General features: G+C 41.7%; 1 protein-coding gene across 2 annotated transcripts; it reads left to right on the plus strand.

The window, feature by feature from the left end:
* The first annotated feature begins 1,270 nt into the window (after window positions 1–1,270).
* SNAPC1 (small nuclear RNA activating complex polypeptide 1) lies at window positions 1,271–25,411 on the plus strand. 2 transcript variants are annotated; one of them, XM_089687477.1, is made up of 12 exons: window positions 1,275–1,357; window positions 4,427–4,493; window positions 4,629–4,771; window positions 8,359–8,518; window positions 11,262–11,402; window positions 14,111–14,215; window positions 15,297–15,455; window positions 15,783–15,836; window positions 17,454–17,516; window positions 19,696–19,831; window positions 22,705–22,785; window positions 25,099–25,411. In XM_089687477.1, exons 3-12 carry the CDS (start codon window positions 4,647–4,649, stop codon window positions 25,131–25,133), a joined length of 1,059 nt encoding a protein of 352 aa, XP_089543603.1. In that variant the 5' UTR covers window positions 1,275–1,357; window positions 4,427–4,493; window positions 4,629–4,646; the 3' UTR covers window positions 25,134–25,411. The 2 variants fall into 2 exon arrangements, with proteins under 2 accessions (XP_089543604.1, XP_089543603.1); XM_089687478.1 differs by lacking the exon at window positions 15,297–15,455 and having other exon boundaries at window positions 1,271–1,357.
* The last annotated feature ends 1,826 nt before the right edge of the window (window positions 25,412–27,237 follow it).

A 27,237-nucleotide genomic window follows, 5' to 3' on the forward strand; every position in this document is an offset into this window, starting at 1 on the left:
CTGGTTGGGATTCAAACCGATGACCCTTGTATTTTACACTCAACATCCCCTATCCACATTCCTTTAACATTATTATTATTATACAGGATTTATATAGCGCCAACAGTTTGCTCAGTGCTTTACAATATAATGGGAGACAATACAGCAACAGTACAATTCAATACAAGAGGGATAGGAGGGCCTGATCCTTGGAGCTTACAATCTAGGATCTACGCTCTTTCTTACGGTTGCTAATAGCGGTTCCAAGGAAATCACAAACAACAGCGGAGAGAGTGGGCATCCCTGTCTTTCCATTATACGTCCTAAAAAACTTTGATAATGATCCATTGACCTTCACTGCCACTGATGGGCTTCTATATACAGTGGGGCAAAAAAGTATTTAGTCAGCCACCAATTGTGCAAGTTTCCCACTTAAAAAGATGAGAGAGGCCTGTAATTGGCATCATAGGTAGACCTCAACTATGAGAGACAAAATGAGTAAAAAAATCCAGACAATCACATTGGCTGATTTGGAAAGAATTTATTTGCAAATTATGGTGGAAAGTAAGTATTTGGTCACCTACAAACAAGCAAGATTTCTGGCTCTCACAGACCTGTATCTTCTTCTTTAAGAGGCTCCTCTGTCCTGCACTCATTACCTGTATCAATGGCACCTGTTTGCACGAAACAGTCCCTCGAAATCAGGGACAGTCCCTTGAAATCAGGGACAGTTGGGAGCTATGCGTTAGCGCAGCGGTGTCAAACTGGCGGCCCCCCCAGCTGCTGCAAAACTACAAGTCCCATCATGCCTCTGCCTTTGGGAGTCATACTTGTAACAGCCAATCTTGCAATGCCTCATGGGACTTGTAGTTTGGCAAGAGCTGGAGGGACACCAGTTTGACACCTGTGCGTTAACGCAATGCAGAGGTGTGAATGGGGCCCTAATGGCAGCACATTGTATCATAGTAAGCTGTCAGGAGAAAACTAATGATCAAACAAGATCTCTAACCTAAATCCCACCCCAGTGCTGTGTGCAGGGGGCTCACACAGGTCTACCTGTATCCAACCACTGATTCAAGACAGCGGCAAAGTGCCTGACAATGTATCTGGACTGTCAGCCATGTCCCTTTAATTCTGTGAACAGATCTCACTGCCCCTGGAGCTCACTCACCATTTCCAACATCAGCCAGCACAACACAGAACAGAACTGCAGCTGGCCGCGAGGGGGCGCAGCTCGGCTACTGTATACCTTGCAGAGGAAAGCGCGCAGTTCGCGGTAGGGAGCACGGAGTTTTCTATTGAGCGTGCGCAGTAGCTGTGTGAAGCCGGAGAGCGTACTGACGTCGCTGTACTGGCCGGAGCACGCTGCGCCGTATGTGTAAGTATGGTGGCAGTGTGTGTGTTGTGAACGGAGGGCGGATAATGAGGCTGGTAGAGGCTGTTCTGTGTGTATAGGAGGCCCATTCATTGTACTGAGCGGACTGTGTGCTACAAATCACATTCAGAGCTTCTGTAGTCACCTCCAGAGGAAATTGGGTGGCAGTGGTTATATCCACCCTGCTCTGCTCCTCTGGGTCAGCCTGTCAGTATGAATACCATAGATGTAGGCCGTGCACACGCGTGTCAGGCCTCTTCCACATGGAACCCTAAAAGCGTCTTGTTTTTAGGCTTTTAGACATTTTTTTTGCTGATCTAAATGCCAGTGTTACCGGGAACTCTGCACACAGGCGTGTAAACCTGCACTGCAGTAAAAACCAACTCTGCTGCTTGTCAGTATTTTTACATGAGGACACCACACTCCCTTGGTTATCCACTGCCGACCAAACCAGCCGAAAGACAGCTACAGCACAGGCGTCCAGTCCTGGGAGGGCGTCCATGGACGGTCTGCCGGCACCCTGACCCCTGTGTTCCTCCGGGTGCACTCTGTGACCACGCTGTCTTTGGACACAGCTGATCACAGATCAGGGTAAAGAGCCAATCACAGCGATCCTTTACTGTGAGCAGCTGTGTCCAATCACAGCGATCCTTTACTGTGTGATCAGCTGTGTCCAATCACAGCAATCCTTTACTGTACAATCACCTGTGTCCAATCACAGCGATCCTTTACTCTGTGATCAGCTGTGTCCAATCACAGCGATCCTTTACTGTACAATCAGCTGTGTCCAATCACAGCAATCCTTTACTGTATGATCAGCTGTGTCCAATCACAGCAATCCTTTACTGTATGATCAGCTGTGTCCAATCACAGCAATCCTTTACTGTATGATCAGCTGTGTCCAATCACAGCAATCCTTTACTGTATGATCAGCTGTGTCCAATCACAGCAATCCTTTACGATCAACTGTGTCCAATCACAGCAATCTTTTACTATGTGATCAGCTGTGTCCAATCAGCGATCCTTTACTATGTGACTACAGTGCCCCCTGCTTAAATACAAATGGGAATACGCAGGTAGGTCACACATGTATATGTAAACAGTGATCACACCACACATGTGAGGTATTGGTATGAACGTCAGAGTGAGAGCAAGAATTCAAGCGCTAGACCTTTGTAACTCTTACGCTTGATCACTGTATTAGGGTTAATGGAGATGTCATTGGCAGTTAGTTCCCACCTAATGTCAGAATGCCCGCCGCAGTCCTGCCATCCTGATCGCTGCCATTACTAGTATAAAAATTCCAGTATATATACCGCCATGTGTAAACGCTATAACTTTCACGTAAACCTATTACTAAACTTATTGGAATTGTTTTTAGCAAAGACATTATAGCAGAATACATTTTGGCCTAACTTAATGAAGATATTTACATTTTTTTATTGGATATGTTTTATAGAAAGTAAAAAATATATATTTTTTTATTTTCAAAATTGTCACTCTTTTGTTCTTTATAGCGCAAAAAAATAAAAACTGCAGAGGTGATCAATTACCACAGAAAGAAAGCTCTATTTGTGGGAAAACAATTATATAAATTTAATTTATGTACAGTGTTGCATGACCGCGCACTTGCCAGTTACAGTAATGCAGCGCCGTATCACAAAAAATGGCCTGGTTATGAAGGGGGGGTAAATCTTTCGGGGGGCAAGTGGTTAAACTTGGTGAGTGGGATGGATTTTTACAATGGTCAGCCACAGGTGGGAAGCAGCATCTGGGGGCTAGGTGTGCGAAAAATGTAAACTGAGAACATAAGGACTACTGTATAAGTACTGTTATTATTATTATACAGTATTTATAAAGCGCCAATAGTTCGCTCAGCGCTGTACATTACAAAGGGGGACAGAACATGTGACAGAACAATAACAATACAATGCAAAACATGAGGGGATTGAGGGCCCTGCTCTTTCGAGCTTACAATCTAGGAGGGAGGGGATGGTGGCACAGGAGGAGATAGCTGTGGGGGATGGAGTGGTAGGAAGAGTGGAGCAGGTTGGCAAGTTAGCAGGGGGTGGGGTAGGCTTCCCTGAAGAGGTGGGTTTTCAGGGTGCACCTAAAGGAGAGGAGAGTAGGTGATAATCTGATGGGTTGGAGCAGGGAGTTCCAGAGGATGGGTGACACCCTGGAGAAGTCCTGGAGGCGGGCATGGGGGGAGGAGACCAGGGAACTAGAGAGAAGGAGGTCTTGTGAGGAGCAGAGTGTGCGTGCTGGGCGGTACTTGGATATTAGGTCAGTGATGTAGTTCGGGGCAGTGTGGTGGACAGCTTTGTACGTCAGTGTTAGGATTTTGAATTTGATCCGTTGCGCAATCGGAAGCCAGTGGAGGGATTGGCAGAGGGGGGTGGCGGAGATGGAGCGGTTGGGAAGGTGAAAGAGTCTGGCAGCCGTATTATGACCACTAGATGTCACTGATGATCATAGAAAACAAGTATTTATTTTCTATGATCTTTAGCTCCATTTAATGGCTCCTTATATTGCTGGTCACTCAATCTAGTGGCCACAGTGTGGTATTTTCTTGAACCATTTTATTTTATATGAATGAACATTTGACCTGTAGAGGAAACAAGAATATGATGATCTCCACTTTCGTCTGGGTCCTGTGCTGGTGGCTGTCCTGCTGCATTCTGAACACAGGAGGTTGACTGCATTGTCCAACAAATTTCCATCTAGCTACTTCAACAAAAGTCGGTTGAAAATGAACTTTTGTCAAGTTGGGTGGTGCTGACAGGACCACCCTTGGCTTGAGTTTCAGATGATCCAGCAGAAACTCTGCCAAATTTTGATAAAGCAGTTTCCATGGGGGAAGATTTCCTAAAAGTGGTGCACTCAGAATCTGGCTCAGCTGTGCATGGCAGCCAATCATATTCTTCTTTCAGAACTTCAATTTGTTCAATTAAAGTGTTACTAAAGCCACAACAGTTACATCAGTGTGTATATGCAGGAAAGCATGCTTGTTATACTCACTGTTATACATTACTATTATTTCTGATAAAGACATTTCATTTCTGGAACTAGGTGATGGTATTTACCTTTTTGGAAAATGGAAGCAATGTCAAGCAGAGCACTGTAATCTCTTTAAAAGGTAATATAAAACAGTAACTTTTACATGTTTCTTAGCCTGTGAATACTAAAAAACACATATTTGTGACATTGTATTAACCTGTTGTTGAAATCACTTTTTTGTGTCAGATAACTATTTTTCTCTCTGAAAAAACAGAGACTGTACTTCTGAAAGATGAATTTCCTTGGCCTGAAAGAAGATTGTGAGACCCTTCTCAGCCGCTTCCAGGCCACCGACAGTGTGCGTTATGAGGAATTTCTGTCAGTATGGAAAGAGATGAAGTTCCACACCATATTCTTGTAAGTGTTCACCACAACTCATCTTTTTGTTGGAAGGCTTGAGGTGAGAGCAGTAACACCTGGATGTATGATATCATTTTCCTAGGCATGGAAACAAGGAAGTAATTAAAGAAATGTTTAAAAAAAAAAAGTTTTAAACAAGTACATATGATATACTTTCCTATCAATATACTAATGCTAAAAATGGTCACTGTTGACTGAGAGAGTGATGTTCCACTTTAACTTGTTGTGGACCGCAGATAGCCGAATGATGGCTGCACTGCGGCCAGCCAGTTCTGGGAGGGCGTCTTATGACGTCCTCCCAGAACGCGCTCTCCTGCGCGCCCCCGGCGATCTCCGTGATCGCTGTGTCCTACTGACACTGCTGATTACGTGATGTGGTAAAAGGCCAATCACAGCGGCCTTTTACCATGTGCTCAGCCGTTTCTAATGCCGCTGATCACAGGGAAATGCAATTGCCAGTTCTCGGCTGCACTTTCCTCATGTTGTCAAAGCGTGCGGAAAGTACTGCTGAGAACCGGCAGTTGTCAGAACAGGGATCGGCACCGATCATCAGGGCACTGATGATCAGTGCCCTGATGATTGCTGCCCACCTGTGCCACTCACCTGTGCCCAGCAGTGCTGCCAGTCAGTGCCCAGTAGTGCCGCCTATCAGTGCTGATTATCAGTACCCATAATCCGTGCCACCTCATTGGTGCTGCCTATCAGTGCCCTTCAGTGCCACCTATCCATGCCACCTCATTGGTGCTGCCTATTAGTGCTGCCTATCAGTGCTCTTCAGTGCCACCTATCAGTGCTGCCTCATCAATGCACATCAGTGAAGGAGAAAAATTACCTGTTGCAAAATTTTATAATAGGAACAAAGAAACTTTTTTTTTCTTTCAATTTTTTGCTCATTTTTTGTTTATAGCATAAAAAGTAAAACACCCAGCGGTGAGTAAATACCACCAAAAGAAAGCTCTATTTGTGAGAATAAAATGATAAAAATTTCATATGGGTACAATGTTGCATGACCGCGCAATTGTCATTCAAAGTGCGACAGCGCTGTAAGCTGTAAATTAGCCTGGTAAGGAAGGGGGTATAAGTGCCAGGTAGGCAAGTGGTTAACTGGGTTCTCATGGGGGGGGGGGGGGTAAACATAAACAACAGTCCTTGCATTTTAGGTCCATCTAAAACTACTCTGTTCTGCATAATAATCCTGATCTGTGAATTCACTGCAGTGACCGCTGTCACCCTGTTAAAGAAAGTGGAGCAGTTATAGATCTACTGGAAGTATCATCAGGTAAAAAAATTATGTTACAAGAGAGACAGGAAAATACAAAAACTGCTAATGAAGGACTGCATCAAATGTCATTTTTTATTCATTTTGCCCACAGTTACACTTTAAAGCCTCATTCACACAGGGCATATGCATCCACCCCATGTGCGGGCCGATTTTTCATGCATGGGGATGCACTGGTGTTCCTTGCATCCTGTGCAGGCAGTCCCATTAAAATCAGTTGGGATGCAGTGGCTGCACAGACACAGCCACTGCTCCCAATGTGACATCCATGTGGTTGCGTAGCCCCAAACGTACGTATCCAGGGTGTGTCTGTGCAGCCGCAGTGTCCCAGTTGACTTTAATGGGACTGCCTGCATGGGGATGCAAGGAACACCAGTGTATCTCTGTGCGGGTAAACACGTCCCTCACACAGAATATGGATGCATATGCCTCGTGAATGAGGCCTAGGAGGAAAGGCCCAGAGACAACCACAGAGGTCTTATTAAAAGCCTGCCAGTACAGGCCAGATTTAAGCATTATTTGCAGCATAGTCCTGATTAATCAAGCCTGTCTTTGTAAAGTAGTTGAGGTTTTCTATAAATATAAGTGCATTTGGAAAGGATGGTTGGTAGACTGGGTGTGCGAAAGAATGAGATAAAAAGTCTGGGGGTGCCCCCAGGCACCACAGTGCTCAGCCTCCGCTGCCCCCAATGTAGTGGTGAGGAAGGAAGGCCAAAAAAAATGAACATAAACTGTACAGTGTAAACACACAATAATAACACAATAAAAATGTGGGTAGCCCAAAACTAAATGGCAACCAACTACTCTAGCTATGTAAATGATGCTGCTGGGTATGCAGGAGAGGGCACTCCATCTGGTATGCAAACAAGGAGAGAAAACCACAGTGCAAACACATGATAGAGTAGCAAGGCATAAAAGAATATAAATGTATTAAAGGATAAGTTCACCTTTTAACAAAAAATTTAAAAAATGTGCATTTATTATTTTTTGTTTGTGGAACCTCTAAAGCAGGGGTCTCCAAACTTATGGCCCTCCAGTTGTTGAGGAACTGCAAGTCCCATGAGGCCTTGCAAGACTCTGGCAGCCACAGGCAAGACTCCCAGAGGCAGAGACATGATGGGGCTTGTAGTACTTCAACAGCTGGAGGGCCATAGTTTGGAGACCCCTGCTCTAAAGCACTGCACCAGCAATCAACAGATCGCTGTTGCCATGCAGGTCTCCCCCTGACTGGTCAGTATATCTGTTTGCTCATACATCCCATACGAGCAGTAGATACTGTGGAGTGCCGTGGTAGTTCATTGAAAACTACGAGCTAACAATCACAAGGGCTCCTGGGACTTGTAGTTTTCCCATTCATAGAATGCTGTGAATGAAAGATGTGGCCAGTCGGAGCCCTGCACAACCACATTTAAAAAAAATTGTGACAGTGGGCAGGAGATGCGGGGGCCAGTCAGATCATAACATGTTACACCCTGATCATGTTACGGAGGTGAACTTTAAACAATGAAATTGAACTCATAAAGGTGACTAAGCACAGGCGGGTAATGCAGACTATGGTGGAACATAAGAACCTACAGCCTTACAGGGAAAGTCTCTCAGGCCTTGGAAATGGACATGCGACAATGTAGAGGGCAGGTGGCGATACCTTTGTGGAATCCCCTGGGTAGTTTACATAACCTGGAAGAGCGGCCATGGACACAAGGAACTCTCCTGTGTGACGTCACACTCCAGACATACACAGCTGGGAACGTGTTTCAAGGCATGCTCGCCTCTTTGTTAGTCTAACTGCGCTGGGCTACCCAATGGACTTTAATAGCTTCACCTGACAGTAAGCTGGAGACAAACCTCTCAACCAGTTAAGTACTGCAACACAGGCCAGCGCCATTAGGTTGACGAAGAGACATGCATGCCTTGAAACGTGTTCCCAACTGCCCTTGTCCAGAGTGTGCTGTCAGAGGATGGCCTAGGACGGCGGGACTTTCCTTGTGAGGTTGTTGGCTCTGATGTACCACCATAGTCCTCATTAACTGCCTGTGCTTACTTACTTTTGTGAGTATCATTTCATTGTCTAATTATCTTATACGCTTTTATCATTTACTACACTATGGGGTGTTTACGCTGTGGTTTTCTCTTCTTGGTTGGTAAATTGGGATGCAGGACGAAAGTTGTGAGTAATTTCAGATTTTTATTTGAGTCAATTGCTAAGTCTACAATTCTTCTAGTATAACATGAAAGTGTGTTTGAGTAGTGTGCAACTGAATTAAAGAAGCCTAGAATGGAATTTTTATATCTTTTTCCATTGCAGCGGTGGGATGAGGAATCTAGAAAGCAACAGATTCAGCAAAGAAGCATTATCTGTGGCCTCCCCCTTTTTCCTGCCGCCATACACATTTCAGATACGTGTGGGTGCTCTCTATCTACTGTATGGTCTGTACAACACCCAGCTCTGTGAGCCCAAGCAAAAGGTATGATACAGTTATTGTCATGTTATTTGTAAGGCACTGCTCTTCATTACTGTTGGTCATTCTTGTAGCAACATTTTTTAGAAACTGGTTCCATCATCACAGTCATGAAAGTTTGCCTACCTGGCATGTGCTTCTGGAACTTCAAAAGGTTTAAATAGGACTGAAAAGAGTATCATATGCCAAAACACAGATATTCCAACAAATTGCCATAATAAAGTCATGTGCCATGATCTTGTGAGTTTATCTTCCTCCAACTTTTGTGCTGATTCATTGAAGATTTCCCTCAGATTTGGGGCCCTTTCACACGGGTGGACTCCGCCAAGCTGATCTGCCTACTCAGCAGGTGATCTGTCTGCTGATGCCTGCTGAGCAGGTGGATGACAGGTCTGTGTGTGCTCCGCTTGTGCTCCTGCTGCACACTATGGGGCGCGCTGAATGCAAACTGACTGCATATCTGTTTACATCTGACCCGCTAGACGGATGGGGAACAGATCCCCAGTCTGCTTTTAGCGATTGGACATGTTCACCTGTGTGAAATGGCCCTTACAGGAGCAGAACAAAAAAGTACTCTCCAGTCAGACATTTAGCCCTGCTTCACAACAGTGTGGCTCTTAATTCGCGCTACTTCAGCACGATTTCAGAGCTGACTTTCAGTGTGATTTTAATGTGCAATTTTTTTTGCAGCTTGGGACTTCATTAAACAGATGTTCATGCAAGTCGCAATGAAATCGCACAAGGAAAAGTGCAGAAACCTTTTTCAAAGTCATCACAACAATATGAACAGTTCTATTGCAGCAAATTGGGTGGGACTTGTCATGCAATTTTGAATGATCAAATCACATGACAAATTACTTAGGTGTGAACCAGGGCGAAGACATCATTCACATGGCTGTAAAAATACACATATACAAGTAATTTTTTTCTGAACACAGATGCATTGTTTTCTGTAGAGCCATTCACACAGGTTTTGTAAACCTGCACTGCATTCAGGTCCGTAACAAAAAATCCAGAAATCTGCATGTAAGAACATGCACTTTACATGCTTACGCATGTGTACGTGTATGTAAGCGTGTAAATTAAGTCTAAACAAAGAGCAAAAACAAAATTATTATTATATACACATACACAAGTAGTTTACTGATTATGCAGGAACTTTTTCCTTAGAAAACACGTATAATAACATTAGCAAACTTTTTTGGCCATGTGAATGAAGCGTAAAATGTTGCTTTTAAAGGATATGTTCATCTTTGGGAACATGTTAAATGTTCCACACGGTTCAAGGGTGTAACGTAACATGCTCCTACTGCTGCAGCAGCTCGTCGATTCCCCCCTTTCTCTGTACCAGCTGACACTTTTTGAAAGAACACAGCTGTGCCGGGCTCTGTCCGCATGGCTGAGTCATTCATTGAATCATGAATCCACTACTGAGTACTGACATCTCCGTTGGAATCTCTTGGTTCAATGTTGTGGAGACTCAATTCTAAATTGATGTGTCACACAACTCACGCTATTACAGAGAATAAAGCCGTAATAAATCCAAAAACAAAAATGTACTATTGCAGCTTATCAATCATTAGATGTAGTGGTTGCATTCGTTTTTTTTCCCTTTATTTGCACTTGGTGATCTGGCCAGTAACACACCTCCTGTATTACTGCCCCCACTCTGGATGAAGGAGTACAGGGGGCACCTTTGGACAGCAGCATCCTTAGCTTGGGAAGGGGGGTGTTAGTTGTACTGGAAAATTTAGATACACTAACAAATTGAAGCCAAACTCCAGCTAAACAGTTTTTTCCTTTGGGGATAAAGGTTTTACTTAAATGAATAAAAGCTGATCATTGTAAGCACCCTAAACAGTGTTAAATGGTTTGTCTCATCCCTGTAACTTCTACATCTGCAGGATAGCTTGTTCTTTTGAAAATCAAACCTACTGGCTGGATCACCAGATGCAAATAAAGTAAAGAAAGCCTAAACAAGAAAACTATTGTAGCCATCACATCCCAGAATTTGTAAGCTGCAGTATAATAAAATATTAGCTTTTGGCTTTAATACTGCTTTAAAGTGATTCTAAAGGCTGAAGGTTTTGTATCTTCATGCATTATATTCTATCGATGTTCAGCTGCCCCTCGGCCCCCCAATACCTGAGCTTGATCTTGATTCAGCGCTGTGCATGGAGAAGCGGCTTGTGTGTCTTACAGATATACAGAGGTACTACATGATACAATAATATGTCATGCCTCCTTGCAGTTCATTTCTGTTCATATGTTCTGCTTTTTGTCTGAATAAAAGCTAATTGTTTAAAAAAAGACATACAGAGGTTGCTCAAGAGCAAGCTTGCATGAGTGCCCCCTAGCAAGCATTTTGCTCTGGGGCACTTAGCAGGAGGCAGGGGCCAAGAGTGCCGCCGAGGGACCTGAGAAGAGGAGGATCAGAGCTGTTCTGTGAAAAACCACTGCACAGAGCAGGTAAGTATAACATGTTTGTTATTTTTAAAACATAAGCTCTGAGCCTTTAATATCACTTTAGGCCTCATGTTCCCCTGGAAACACCTCATTTTCTTTGTACGTTAGAATGGTACACCCTCTACACTTTCCAAGAATGTGAGCAGGAGTTGGAACAAAAAGAAGTACCTTATCTGTCAAGAGCATATTTGCTGTCTTTCCGTTCTTCTATCACTTGTAGAAGACCTTTTCTTGATGATACTATGCAATCTAATTGTGTTTTTCTTGTTTTTTCCTCCTGCAGATTAGAATAGCTTTGAAGGACTGGACTGAAGTGGAAAAGTTTCATCAGGATCTGGTCAGCTCTCAGCATTTAGATGCTGTTTACATTTTCAGACAAATGCGCCGTTGCAGAGCCTTTTATTTCACAGCGATGCCCATGATGGTAATTTGAAGGAACATAAAAAGTCCTGAGCAGATATTTGTTATATGGAATGCTGTGCTTGATGTTCAGTTTACCATGGCACACAGCTGTTTTACAGCAAATGTCATCTCCTATTAAAAGCCAAGTTCACCTTTAGTAAGATCTCACATGTTAAACTCATATTTACTATGTAATATGTTACTGTGCACCTTGCCCCACACTCCCCGATTCTCTCCATGTGAGAGCAGGCAGGAAATGGCAGCATCCACTGTCACAATTTAAAAACGGCATGGATCTGCCCACACAGCCACGTCTTTCATTCACCCAGATCTGTGAATGAATTAACTATAAGTCCCGTCTATCGCTAAAGCTTGTAGCTCTCAATCAACTGGGAGGGTGCTGATGAGCACCCTTGTAGTTCATTGATTCTTCCTGGACTTCAGTAACTGTCTACCCCTATGGGAGGTGTGGGCAGACAGCTATACTGTTTGCAGGAGCATGACACTGCACCCACGATCTGCTGATTGCCGGTGCAATGCTTTGTAGGCTCCTAAGAATAAAAAAAATGAATTCTTATTTTTTTACCTGCAACAAAAAGTGAATGTATTATTTTTTTTAAAATGAACTTATCCTTTAAAGAGGTTCTCCAGAAATTTGTTCATTCTTTCCACTAGTTCAGAATCAGGCATTCAATGATACACAACTACAACCCTCAGTTCAGTCTTCCACAAGAGAGACTGTTGGCTGTGTTTAGTCTCAACTGTTGTATAGAATCAGTAATCCTGTAGTAGACTGCTTCTCAGATGAGGTGCTACAAACAGGGGCGGACTGACAACTCATGGGGCCCCCGGGCAATAGGGGATCATGGGGCCCCTGTGTCCATGCCCAAACTCAAAAAAGCCTATGAAAAAGGTACCAGGGGCATCTCATGGGCCCCCTACTGACTCCGGGCCCTCGGGCAGTGCCCGAGTTTCCAAATGGTCAGTCCGCCCCTGGCTACAAAACTACTTATAAGAGTTTTGGTGGCAGCACCTACTCTAAAACATGCCTGTAGCAGAGTGACTGATCCCAGGTTGAGACATCACACAGCCCTTAATTATCCTGAAGGATAAGGACAAGGACTAAACACTTGGCTTTGAGAGTAAGTGAAGAGTTTAACTGTTCCTTGGAGAACCAGTGTAACACACAGCTAGAATTGCAGTATGGGTTAACCACTTGACCTCCGGAAGGTTTTACCTTCAGCCATGTGCTACTTTAACTAGCAATTGCACAGTCATGCAGTAATGTACCCAAATAAAATGTATATCCTTTTTTTTCACACAATAGAACTTTCTTTTAGTGGTATTTAATCACCACTTGTTTTTTTTATTTAACTATATTTAACAAAAGTACATTTTGAAAAAAAAAATTTCTTAGTTTCTGTTATAAAATTTTACGAACAAATTATCTTTCTTCAGAAACTTATAAAAATAAGTGGTTAAACAACAATGCTTTGTGAGTTCAGACAGCACAAAGTATCTGCCTTTATCCCAATTATTCTTTAGAATCCCTTCCTTTGAACTTAGTCCTATGCATTCCTTGAGTTGATTTTGCAACCGTACCCTATTCTACCAGCTGGTGGCGCTGCAGCGATATATCAGCTGCCAAAAATTATCAGCGTTTTGCTGATAGAGAAAAAAAATATATATTTTTTTTAATTAATGTGCAGCATATTTAAGTTTTTTTATTTCTATATATATTTCATTTTATGTCCAATATAATGTCCATGATATTAATGAAAAACTTGAATAATACAATTATAAAGAAAAATCTGTTTTGGTTTTTGGCCAAGTACATCCTGAAATTTTGGTTTCGGTGCAGAATTTTCATTTCAGTGCACCGCTAATACCTATGCATAGACTTGTTAAAGTGTGTGCCAAGGCAAAATAAAGAAAAATATTTTGTACATCTCTGGAAAACATGCACATTCCCTAGGTTTTATCCCTTAAGACTAGGTTCACATCTGTCTAGGTCAGGGGTAGGCAACCTGAGAGCCGCAGGACTACAAGTTCCTTTATGCCTCTGCAAGTCATAGCTGTAACTGTCAGTTTTGTAATCTTTGCAGTGCCTCATGGGAAATGTAGTTCCACAACAGCTAGAGAGCCACAGGTTGCCTACCCCTGGTCTAGGTGATCACCACACCTGTTCCCGCAGTCGCAACAATCCACACAGAAAAACGCAGGATCTATGTGCGGGTGCCATTAATGGTAATGGTACGTTGCATGCACTGGAAATTGCTCCAGCACTGCACTTGCAGTTCCTGTATGGCCTTTGATTTCTAAAATGCTGTAGGGACTTTTTCCTGTGTTTTAGTGCCCACACAAACCGCAGCTTGCAGAGCTGCACAGATGTGAACCTAGCCTTATACACAGTAACATGCAAATACAGAAAAATAATTGTTCATGTGCTGGAAATATAGCATGCTCCCACCTTTCATGACAGCACAACACTGAATTCCTAAGCATGTCAGCCCTGCCGTATGAATTGTCTAAAGTGGAGGGGATTCTTGCATGGTATTGCAAAGAGCACAAACGGAATTGTTATGAAATGTTATGTAAAATGTTTGCTATACATTCTTTCTTACTCATGTTCATATGCGTATGTCCCTTCACCTTACGTATTCAAAGTATAGGACAAATCTGAGCTATTTATGTGAGCTGTCTGTAATTATTTATGTTCTTTTTCTCTAGCTGACATTTAAGTCGCAGAAGAGCATACCTGCTGATGATGGTAAAGAAGAGTTCAAAGATGTGAGAGACAGGGTCGCTGATCTTGTTACTACTGAAAGTTTGGAGGTATGATTTCTTCTGGATGTTTTTACAGGGAGTCAGAAATTTACATTTATTTAATAGCAGGTGGGAGACTTTATTTTATATTATTTCTGTTGTGTAGGAGGGATCTCTCTCCTTGGTATCTCATTAATGGTACAGCTGGGATGATCCCATACTCCCTGTTTTCTCATTAAAAATACAGGATCCAGCAGGGTGAGGGAGACCAACTGGTAAGTGGTAGCAAGGATGCTTTAGACCTGTGAACTCAAGCACAGTGATCTCACCACCAGTCCCTGAGAGGTCTAAACACCTTTTAGGTTTTACTTTTACTTTAAACATTAGTAAGTGGTTAGGTCTAAAAATCTAACACTATATAGATGATATGCAGACACCAAAAGGTGCTTGCAAATGCTTTGTAAATGCTCAAAGTAGTATTGGTACACTCAAGACCCCTTAGTCCAAGTGCACTGTTTACATACTGTAAGCCTCGACTTTGAGTTGGCTGTAAAACCCACCCCTGCTGGAACTAAGCCCTCAGTATTTGGCAAAGCAATACCAGAACCTCTAATCACCGCTGAGTCAAGGCCTACAATAGTGATCATTTTCCCCAACACTCACACAGGCACACTGTAACTATTTAAAGCTGAAGTTTAATGATTATTAATTTTTTTTATTTTAAATCCACGCTAGTGACGGTACTTATATGAACAAAAAGTGTGCTGATGGCTGCTGTGTTTCTTTAAATCTTCTGTCCTCTGCCTCAGTCCAGAGTGGAAAAATCTGAAAGTAAACAGGTGTGCTGTTGGTTTAGAATACCTGTAATACTCTTTAAATCCAACGTAACAGGTGCATATAAATAAAAATTCTATATATTTAGATAGTGATCAAGAAAAAGGAGTTTTCAATTATTTTATGTCCAACTCCCCTTAACAATAAAAGATCTCTAAAAATAAACCGCAACATATGACGCTTTAAGAAAGCAAGTGGGAGGGGATGGGGTCCATCACAACCCCTCCAGGCTTAATTTCAGATGTTACTTAGACCCTTGTCTATATACTTATGTCTATATACTTATACTCCCATTTTGTTTTTTTGTTTTTTTCAGGAAATGGTAAACGTCCATGAACACTACCAAAAAAACAAACATCTGATGCATGCAGATAAATCGGAGTCTGATAAAAGCCTGAGTTTGATAAAGGAAGACCTTACTGATAATCTGAACTCCTTGGTCTCCCAGTATCAGTGCTGGAGGCAGGAAAACAGGGTATGTTAAAAAATACAATACCAAGCGTTACCATACACCTAAAGGGCTATGTACAAGTCACCATACACCAATAGGAACACTATACATATAAAAAAAAGATATGGGCTAAAGAATGCATAATACTCACCCTACTTATACTGTATCAGAAGGGCTTATAGCCAATCCTTGTCCGATGGAACCTCCCCCAAATTTTTCTGCTGTTTAGTTTTAAAAGTTTAAAATGGCTAAAAGGTTCACTTTCTGGCAAGAAAGCATAATAAGAAATAATTTCAGCAGAAGCATATACAATTTCTAATCTGACTCATCTGAACTGTTTTCTTCTACCAGGCACCAAGGATGAAAAATGATGAGGAGAAAGAAGGGACTTCTCAAGAGTCAGAGGTAATTATCAGCACTTAATCATGACCATCAAGCAGATGGAGCTATAAATCTACACAGACATAATGAATATATGCAGTGCCCTGGCTATCTCTTTACTATGCTGCCTTAACCACTTCCTGTCTGGCCCATGTACATAAACGGCCAGACGGGAACAGTGCAGGAGCGGGTAGCCATTTATAAACGTCCTCCCGCTTCCCTGCCTATGCGCGCTCCCTGGGAGCACGCAGCACCGCGATCACCGGAGGACACAGCGGAACACCGATCGCTGTACGGGACCTCTGTGTGAGGTCCCGATCATGTGATCACTGATTGGCCAATCAGTGATCACATGAATAGTAGTAAGTAAGATGTCAGTTCTGAAATCATTGCTTACTACTAGTGAAATCTGTGAATCATCACAGAGGTCACATGGTACAAGGCTATTCACAACAGCCTTGTACCATGTGACAAGCTGTGACCAGCTCTCACAGTATTTCTCAATGGCTGCAAGAATGCAGCCAGAGAGGAGAAATGATTGCTTTTACAGCCTTTATGGGTGTAAAAGCAATCACCCTGTACTGCTAGGGTGACAGTATGTTAAACAAAAAAACATAATCATATAAAAAAATAAAATTTAAATGTAATTTTTTTGGAAAAATTATAATTTTGGTTATAAACTAATTTAGGTTATTTATTTTTTTTTACTAAAAAGATAGCTGAATACATTTTGGCCAAGATTTATGAAGAAAGATTATTTATTTGCAAACTTTTAGAAGAAAAACACTTTTTTTTTTTTTCTTTCAAAATGTTTGGACTTTTTCATTTATATAGCAAAAAAATTAAAATCCCAGTGGTGAACCACCAAAATAAAGTTTTATCTGTGTCAAAAAAATGCTAAAAAATAAATATGGGTAAAGTGTTGCATGACCGCGTAATTGTCATTCAAAGTGTGATAGCACTGAAAGGTGAAAATTGGCCTGGACAAGAAGGGGGTGAAAGTGTCCGGACTTGGAAGTGGTTAATATACAATAGGAGTGTCAGGAAGGTTGAAATATATGCTTGTGCCAGGAACCTATGCTTGTGATACAGCTATGTGTGACTGTTCAAATTTGTTAAAGTTCTGCAAGTTGTCAGAATGTGCATACCCTTCTGATGGCCTTCTAGCCTCTATAAACTCTTTAGGACTTTTTCATATTTGAAGGTTTAATGTATGGGTGCATTCACACCCCTGTATTGTGGTGCACTGAGAAGATGTGCCTTCAAAGCTATCCCTTCATTTTCATGTTTGGTGTGGTTTCCTTCAAAATGCACCTACTATAGGGGCGAATGGAAATGTGGAAAAACTTATGATACGCATAAAAAATAATCCTTTGGGATCTTCTATGTGCCTCTTGTAGACTGACTATTCTAATTGTTTTATATTTAATTCTTAAAACAAAAATTAAAAAAATGCCCACACCTCTTATGCAGCTATGTCAACTTAGCTTTTTCAAAACCTAATTTTGTGACTTGCTTTGTTGTAGGTGGGATCTACTCACTGAAAATGTTAAACAGTAATTGTAATTCAGATGTAATGATTTAGACCTCCGGTAGTCTTGAAGTTATATTCTAATTTTTGTTGATGGGTCTGTTTTATAGGGCTCAGAGAGAGCAAGAGTTTTGGCTGGGATAAAATCCAAGTCTTATACTGCTGTGACTCAGGTAAGGTTTGAAGTATTGATGAGCTTACATATGAGCCTGTCTGGGAATGCTCCCAGCACTGCTTAACCTCCTTGGCGGTATGATTCTTTCTGATTTTTTGTGCTGAAAGCGGTACCATTTTTTTGCATGGAAATATGTAGTTTTTTATTGTAGGCTGTAATTTTTAGGAATAACTCACTGAAATCTATCCGAAAAAGAGTCTATTAAACATTCCGGATATGATAAAACTTGAAACACGAAATCATAAATTATAATTTAATAAATAATCATAAAAAATAATAATATAATAATAATAAATTGAATTCAATAATATAATCAAACCAAAAACACTGAAATTTGAAATACAGAGGCAAATTCGCACATCGCTGAGCAAAGTCGCAAAATCGTTTTCAGTGTCTGATGATGAATTTCCCCCACGAATCATCACTCAATTCTGCAAGTGGTTCTGATTTACTATCGCTGTTCTAAAACCGCTTTTGACGTAAAGGGACGCTTTTTGGCCGCCATGGACTTTTCTAAGTTTCCAGGCAGAAAGAACAGTCAAAATGCAGGCAGGGCACAGGACAAAGCAGTAGGGACAAAATGTATGTGAAATGCAGTGAAAAAGCAATGACAGCAAAAATGTCATTTTTAAAAAATTTCAAATTTCCCGCCGGTTCCGCGGCCCAAACGTTCCGACGTCACAGGGACCGGAACACGGAAGCCAGATGCCGGCATCCGCCGGAGGAGATGGACGGGGACGCTGCAGGGGACCCATCGTGGGAGCGAGGACAAGGTAAGTGCTGCAGGGACCCCCAGAGAACGCTGCATGGTAAGCCCGAGTGTAGCTCGGGGTTACCGTTCTTGGTATAGAAATTCTACCCCGAGCTACACTCGGGAATACCGCCAAGGAGGTTAATGCTCTGACACTGTATGATGGAGTTAGCTGTCTTCTCTTATCTCAGTCAATGTATAGGTTCACATCAGACCGCAGAGACTTCAAGTGTTACTAAACCCAGGCCCTGCATTCATTATATCCATTCTTCCACACTACACAGAACATGGAAATACAATTATTTTAGTAAATATAAACTGCTAAATATATAGCAGTCTTCTATCAGTTTCCAGCCGAACACTGGTTATCCTGTAGGAGGAGTTCTACATTCTCCTCTGACTGTCCTATGAGGCGGCATAACCTCTGACCCTGTCTGGACAGCACTGATTGGCCCTGTGCCGATCACATGCACCCTCTAGCAATACACAGCAAACAGAGCATGTGCAGACTTGCCATTGCTGCTCAAACTATGACAGATGGATTGGGGACAGCAAAAGAAGGGGAGGATCAGAGAAGAGAGGATCAATCAGCCATTTTACACAACTCAGAGGTTCCACAGTGAGTATAACAAGCATGCTTTACTGCATATACAAACTGATTTCACTGTGCATGGGTTTAGTAACACTTTAGGCAGCCCATAGATTATGCGGACTTCTTTTCTTCCACCATGGGTGGAAGAAAAGAAAAACGCTTGACTCCCCCATCAACCCACTCATTGAGCTATTGTATTCTGCCAGCAGGGAGCCTTCCCGGCCGGTCGACCACAATGATTACTGCTAGCAGCTATAGCCACCCGTAGTAACTGCATGTAAAAAAATCTGACTGACTGGTTGTACCCAAGTGTATTGATGGATTAATTTGGTTTCAACCAGCCTGCCCATAGATGGATTGAATCTCAGCCAGTCCCTGCTGAACCGGCCAAGATTTGATCAATCTGTGGCTGGCTTTATTAAAAGTGGTGGTAACTCTGATCATACTATCAAGGAGTACTAAAATGTAATTATGTAATTCACTCTACAGATGGTTTATCCTTTCATTATCTATTAGACTTCATTTGGCAAAGTTGCTAACTAGACTTCTTGCATACATCCACAAGACTAGTGTGTGTACAAAATTTATATAGATGAAATATTTTACATAAAAAGCATATAGACTGCAATAATGATATATGTGCTTATGTGGTAAAACATGCCCTAAAAGCATAAAATGAGCATGAGAAATTAAAATACAGAATAGTTTCATTTAAAAGAGACTATTACTCTAAAATTAAATAATGTGTAATATATATCTATCAAGATCATAGAGTTTCAGAAATGTATTTACTGTGAATTTTTTATATTATATAATATTATTTTTCTTATATAGGCTGCGAAGTCAAGACGGCATCGGCAGGTCCAGCTGGCATCCTCTGAATCTGGTTCCGATTACAAAAGTACAAAAGCTGAGAAAAGAAGGCTCAAAAAATTGAAGTTCAAGGCAACAAAAGAAGCACAGAAGCAAAGTATGATTTCTTTTTTGGCCCGGTAGACGCGGTGAAACTGACAGATCACTGTACCAACACAAGTGATGTTGGTGCGGTGATCTCCCCCACTGTGCTTTTGTATTCTGACGGGGACTACCCCCCACTTTTCCCCTCGAATACACAGATCAGTGCTGATTGGATGCTGGTTTTCCAGCATGTCCCTGTTGTTAGATGGCTTCTGTTGGACAGACTGCTGCACACACTCGCTGAAAGTCAGCTAGTTCCTACTGAACCGCCCAATTTGTTTGTACCCAGCTTTATACTGACAATCCAAAACTTGCAGTCCATATTGGAGCGTATACAGGGCCTTCTTCCCTCCCGTATGTGACAGTGTTCATGCCTGGCAATTACTCATTTAGGGTCAAGTGCTGCATTCTTGGTGTAAGGGGAGAAGATCACATACACCCCAATGCCCCAGGAATATATCGGCTCTGGCAGAAAGGAGCAGGGGAGTGTGGGAAAGGTGAGACAGTCAGTGGGGAAGGGGGATCTTTCAAGAGAAAATGTTACTTTGAATTGAATGTGCAGATTTGAATGAAGAATTTGACCACATTTACATAATCACACTGCTGACTCATCCTCCAATAATATATGAAATAAGAATGTCCTCTAACTAGCTGTACAGTGTGACAATGATTTCTAAATCAAAAGAGTGGCTGAACACAATTACAAATCCTTTGATTGGTAAACAGACCACATAATGGTGTTGATTTACCAAAGACAAATATACTGTGTGCTGCAAGTGTTCTAGGGCTTAGTAAATGAGATAAAGCTTCTCTTTGCAAAGAACACCAAATCACATGCAAAGAAAATAAAACAAAAAAAACAGCATTTTTGCTTGCACATGATTGGATGATAGAAATCACCAAAGCTTCTGCTCATTTCCTAAGATCTAGAGCTACTGTGCTTGCAGTGCACAGTATATTTGCCTTTAGTAAATCAACCCCAATGTATTTTAACTGCATATTTCCCTGAATACATTTGAATACATTTTATGGCAGCACTAAAGTAATATCCTCTTCTTTTTTTTTTTTTCTCATCAACTTGTGATAATACTGACCTTTTTATTGTGCAGAGGTTCCCTGTCTGTTCAAATGTCTCGCACTATTTGGCATTCAGTATTACCACTGCTATAATTTATAAATAAAGTGTAGCAGTCATGTGCATATAATGCCCCATTAGATATGAAGCAAAATGCTAAATTAACTGTTACAATCATTTTAACACAAGCATAAAAACGCATTTACTAGGTTAAAGGGTCAGTTCAGGCGGATACAGGTCAGTTGCTTCACTCATTGGCTTCTACATTTGGTGGAAACTCGAGAATCAGTGTTTCTGACTCCTCTTTCTGCAGTTTCTATGAAGTGAAACCCTTCTTAAAGAGACTATTAGGGGAGGAAGGTAGGCAAATAGCTGTTGGGATACAGTGCATGCACCTAGACATACCTATACTTGCAGTAGCCTCCCAAACCTTCCTTTCCGAGCCAAATGCTAGTCCATTTGCATGGGCTAAGCTTCCACAAAACAGGGCAGTAGTTGAGCTTGCCAGTAAGCCTGTCCCACACTTTCCTATTGGTCCATTACCATGATAAATAGGCTCAATGGCCAATAAGAATCTGAAGGAAGGGGCTGGTTAGTTTTGACATGACCAGGAAGTACCAAAGCTTTACATGTCATCAAGGAGTAGGTATTGGCCGTGACGGGTTTCAGAGGATAGATTAGAGGAAAGTACATAATGGGAGACAATACAGTAACAATACAATTCAATACAAGAGGGTTAGGAGGGGCCTGCTCCTGGGAGCTTACAATCTAAGAATCATATCATTAGGCGCTGAGGTTAGGGCGATACGCATGAACCTTTTTTCCCCCACTGGCATACAGTATGGTGTTTTTAAGCTGCTTTTCTATACAATAAAATGGATATGTGATTTAGTGCCGCCTTCTGGACTATCCATTGATCTACAGCACAGGTGTGTGAACTGGGCCAGCACACACACTGAAGGATTGTAGAATGTGGGAGTGGTGAACCTACCTGGAGCAGCACTACCTTCTCTGTCTATATTGCCGGGTTTCAGAGGGTGCTGTTCATACTTGCAGCAGTTTCCCCCCTTCCCTTCAGTAATAGTCTCTTTAACAACTGCAGCAGGTGGATGGAATCAGTTAGCTGCAGAGATCCTGCCATTAGAGTTCTTTAAGAGTAACTCCGCTTTTGTTGAAGAAAAAAAAACATTCCCCTTTTGGGTGATCTATGTACATTGTAGGGATTTTAACAAAATTTGTTGCAAATTGCTACTTTTTGTTATTCTGAAGAAATAGCAATTTATTTGTCTGTGTCCATGTGCAGAGTGAATCTCTATGGGAGTGATTTTATAATTATCAGCTGCTGCACCTGCAGGACTCAAATGAGGAAATTGTCAGAGTCTGCATCCCTTTTTAGATGTGATTTGCCTTTGGGAGTATCTCACCAAAAATTACATTTTTAATGCATGGGATGCCAGAAATCTGACTTAAAACTTAGTGCAGACCTCTAGCAAAATCAGTAGGCCAATCACACAAGCAGGAAATGACATTTTCAGGGGGCGTTCTGTATTCCATCTTTGTACAGAACGACTCCAGGTACTCATATTGCATTGCATTTTACAGAAAAGTACAGCTCTGTAGATTGAAAAGGAAAGGTAATTTTTTAATAGCATTCAGTTACAATATTACTTCAATCTAATTGTATACGCTATGTTATTTTTTTTACTTGCCTAAGTGCCTAAGCCTAAAGAAATATCAGCCTTAAGAGGACAATATAAAGTGCAGTTTTGTATGAATTAATAACCAGATTACTATTGATCTTTTCCTTGCAGCTTACCTTTCTTTGATAAAGAAGAAGTCTTCAGTAAAAATGCCAGCGATTTCCGAGGAGGATTCATCTTCCAGCGGTGAAGGTGGGAGCATTATTTGAGTAATCATTTATCATACATGGTGTTGCTTTCTGTATGTATGCCATTTCCAGTAATGTAATTTTGGCTAGTAAGCTGGATAGATACAATATACTATATAAATGAAACCTATTTGGTTCGGCCCCCCAGATGTGTAGTCGCCTGAAGACTACACAAGCACACACAGCTCTCTGGGTTCAAACTAAGAGTAGAGCTGATTTTCACTGAGCTGGCAGCAGGGAAATGTCTTGGGAGCAGGATTTTTCTCTTGGATTCTCTGCTGGGAGCTTAAACATACATCATTAATCATTCAATTGCTTTTTATACGTCTGAGTCTTAAAGCTAACCTGTTCAATTAAAAAAAATACCCAACATGTTGCAGGGCGTTCTTTTGAATTTTTTAACTCAGTACGCCAGGTTGCGTTGGTGGTCTTTTCAGCTGCTTGGGAGACTCTGGGAGGCACTTGTGCGCTAGTGAAGTCTTTAAATATGTCCTAAACATGCTGCTGTTCCTAAACTTGCTTTTACCGCTGCCGCCACTGTGTACAGGTCATTGTGCCCCATGTATAAGGTAAGTAGTTGACCTACAGTCTCAAGCATCAATTGCTAGACCCCAGTACTGCTCTATTGGGGTGAGAGGCTTGCTGTTCACAGTATAATAATGGAAATGCTAGCTGGCAATGGCCAGTGACTTTCTGTGAGTGGCTGGCCCAAGATAGTAAAAAAAATGTTTTTTTTAATTTAACTGTATATTTCTTGCTACTACCAAAGAACAAACCAAAATAAATTTTCCTGCTCCTGATGATCACAGCGATACTACATATGTGTTTGTTAGTTGTTTTGTACCCAAAGTAGGGCTCCCAAACAATGGTGCACATTTTTCTTTTTGTATCCTATCTAAAACACGACACTAACTTACAAAATCTTACCCAAAATATACCTACGCCGACCTTTGACCCTGACCTCAACCTAACACTAACCCTGGCATTGGCCTAAATCAGGCCTTGAAATTTCCACTCGCCTGCTCGCCAATGGCGAGTGGAAATTATGGTGAGAGTGAGTGTGTCCTCCAGGGCCGTCTTACTGAGCAGGCTCAGAGCTCAGGCTGGATCTGTCATTGGCACTGGGAGCCGTCAGACTGCTCAATAGCTGAGCGCAGTGAAAGCAAAGCAAGGAGTGTGTGCTGTGCTCTCTGCCTCCTCCTAGAGTGCAGTACCCGGCTCTGTGAGTGAACAACGAAGTACTGCAACGTTTATAGGGGTGTGTGTGTGCGTGCGTGCCTACCTAATTTCAGCTCACTCTGGTCACATGATCCTCTATCTCAGCCAGTGGTGGCTTCAGGGGAGAGGAGAGAGCACTTAACAGCATGTGTGTGTGTGTTTGTGTGTGTCTGTGTATGCATGTACATGTGTCTGTGTGTATGTACATGTGTGTATCTGTACATGTGGCTGCGTGTATGTACATGTATGTGTGCGTGTACATGTGCCTGCGTGTGTGTGCATGTATGTGTGTGTGTATGTACGTACATGTGTGTGTATTTCTGTGCATGTACATGTATCTGTGTGTATGCGTGTCTGTACGTGCCTTTGTGTGTATACGTGTCTGTGTGTACATGTGTCTCTTTGCGTGTGTGTACATGTTTCTGTGTGTGTGTGTGTATGTACATGTGTGTGTGTGTACAGGTGTCTCTGTTTCTGTGTGTTTGTTGGTGGTGAGTAACTCTTAAGGTCTGGCTAGTAGCTCATGATTTGAAATTTTAAGCACTGGCCTAAATCAAACCTTGATCTAGCTATATTTTTCTTTCTTTTTTTTTTTTTTTAACACACTTTTGTTTATTTACATCCTGGTCTCCTGCAAGGAAAGAAAGATACAATGTATCTTTCTCTCCATTCAGAAGAGAAAGTAAATATATGGGTGGGGTGTACAGTGATTGATCACTGTGATAGCCAATCCGAAGCTATCACAGCAATCGGGTGACCTGGAACCAGGAGTCCTGGATCCTGAATGTTAGTACAAGACATAGGGCTCCCGGTGAGAGACAGGTCTCTGTGCTGGGATAGGGCTGTGCGACATACATCAAGCACAAAGACAGGTACACAGATGTGTCCTGACAGATAAAGACCCACTTCATTGAGGCTGCATATCTGCATATGGTTGGTGGGAAGGGGTTAAAATAAATTGTGGTAAGAGAAGGATTAGTGGAATCTTAGACCCTGACTGTTATTGTGAAAATAAATTGAGGAATTTCCAAGGACCACATTTGTCTGTTTTTTAATCTCTGGATTTACTCCTGATGGTTTTTTTTTCTCTTTCTTGCAGAAGTTCCAGTCAAAAAAAGGAAAAGAAAACGTTAAATGTTTGGATTAAGACTCTAAGATCTCCAGTGCACCATACTGGGATAGGAATTGGAAATACAAAATATTTGTATATAGATTTATTTTTTAATTGCACTATAGCTTTCATTTTGTAAATTGTGTTTATGTAAAAATATAACTTGATAGAATACTTCAGTTTTCTGCTATAAATATTGGCGCATTTTCTGTGCACCAAACTAACAGTGTTATAAGACAAGTTCTATGTGGTTTTGTACCAGCTGGGCCATATCACATTAAAATTGTGATGTCACAGTTTCTATGAATGTCTGATCATTTGGGCCAAAGTAATGCAGTGCTTATGCCAGTCAAAAAACTGTTGTAAAATATACACAGTTATCAGAGTGGTGTACATACCATAGTAGGGGCATTGGCGACAATCAACACTGTAGAGGGGAGAAGAGAGGTAGATGTGTATGCAGTGGCGTCCCGAGGCAGGTGCAGGGGGTGCGCGCCACACTGGATGACACCTACCGCACGGGGTGACACTAGACCCGCTCCACGAAAAGGTAAGTTGTAAAGCAAGCCGACGATCCCCTCAGGATCCCCTGTGTGTATGGAAAGTCAGTGCTCCAATATATTAGAATGAAAGAAAAGTGTTTATTGGTTCAGACCAAAAAATGACAATGTCATAAAGTTAGGCAGTGCAGTGTTAGTGTGCCAGTGCTACTTATTAGGAATGCCTGCTTTATTGATGAAAAACCTAAATCGGGTAAATATAGCATAATGCGTGATGCATGCAGACATGGGCAAGAGGTTTGTTCCTTAGTCCAAATTTTGAAACTGAGTACAGTTGTGTTCAAAATAATAGCAGTGTATTACAAAAAGTGAATAAAGCTCAAATTCCTTCTAATAGCTTTTATTTCCATACACACAAATGCATTGGGAACACTACACATTCTATTCCAAATCAAAACATGAAGAAAAATAGATCAAATTTGTGTTCCTCTAAAAAAATTGAAGAAAAGTGAATATTAGACGGTTCAAAAAAATAGCAGTGTTTATATTCTTATTTACAAACTCAAACATTCACTATATAAACTGAAAAATGTTTGAAGATTTTGCTTTCCTTTGAATCACTTAATGAATATTTAGTTGTATAAGCACTGTTTCTGAGAACTGCTGTACATCTGTGTTGCATGGAGTCAACCAACTTCTGGCACCTGTGAACAGGTATTCCAGCCCAGGATGATTGGACTACATTCCACAGTTCTTCTCTATTTCTTGGTTTTGCCTCAGAAACTGCATTTTTGATGTCACCCCACAAGTTTTCTATTGGATTAAGATCCGGGGATTGGGCTGTCCACTCCATAACGTCAATCTTGTTGGTCTGGAACCAAGATGTTGCACGTTTACTGGTGTGTTTGGGGTCGTTGTCTTGTTGGAACACCCATTTCAAAGGCATTTCCTCTTCAGCATAAAGCAGCATGACCTCTTCAAGTATTCTGATGTATTCAAACTGATCCATGATCCCTGATATGTGATAAATAGGCCCAACACCATAGTATGAGAAACATCCCCATATCATGATGCTTGCACCACCATGCTTCACTGTCTTCACAGTGTACTGTGGCTTGAATTCAGTGTTTGGGGGTCGTCTGACAAACTGTCTCCGGCCACTAGACCCAAAAAGAACAATCTTACTTTCATCAGTCCACAAAATGTTGCGCCATTTCTCTTTAGGCCAGTCAATGTGCTCTTTGGCAAACTGTAACCTCTTCAGCACATGTCTTTTTTTCAACAGTGGGACTTTGCGGGGGCTTCTTGCAGATAGCTTGGCTTCACATAGGCGTCTCCTAATTGTAACAGTACTCACAGGGAACTTTAGACCTTCTTTCATCTTCCTGGAGCTGATTGTTGGCTGAGTCCTTGCCATTTTGGCTATTCTTCTATCCATTCGAATGGTAGTTTTTCGCTTTCTTCCACGTCTTTCAGGTTTTGGTTGCCATTTTAAAGCATTTGCGATCATTTTAGCTGAGCAGCCTATCATTTCCTGCACTTCTTTATATGTTTTCCCCTCTCCAATCAACTTTTTAATCAAGGTACGCTGTTCTTCTGAACAATGTCTGGAACGACCCATTTTCCT

Source organism: Staurois parvus, unplaced genomic scaffold, assembly GCF_062004578.1.
Source record: "Staurois parvus isolate SC_StPar_1 unplaced genomic scaffold, SC_StPar_1.0 ptg000426l, whole genome shotgun sequence".
Lineage (NCBI taxonomy): Eukaryota > Metazoa > Chordata > Amphibia > Anura > Ranidae > Staurois > Staurois parvus.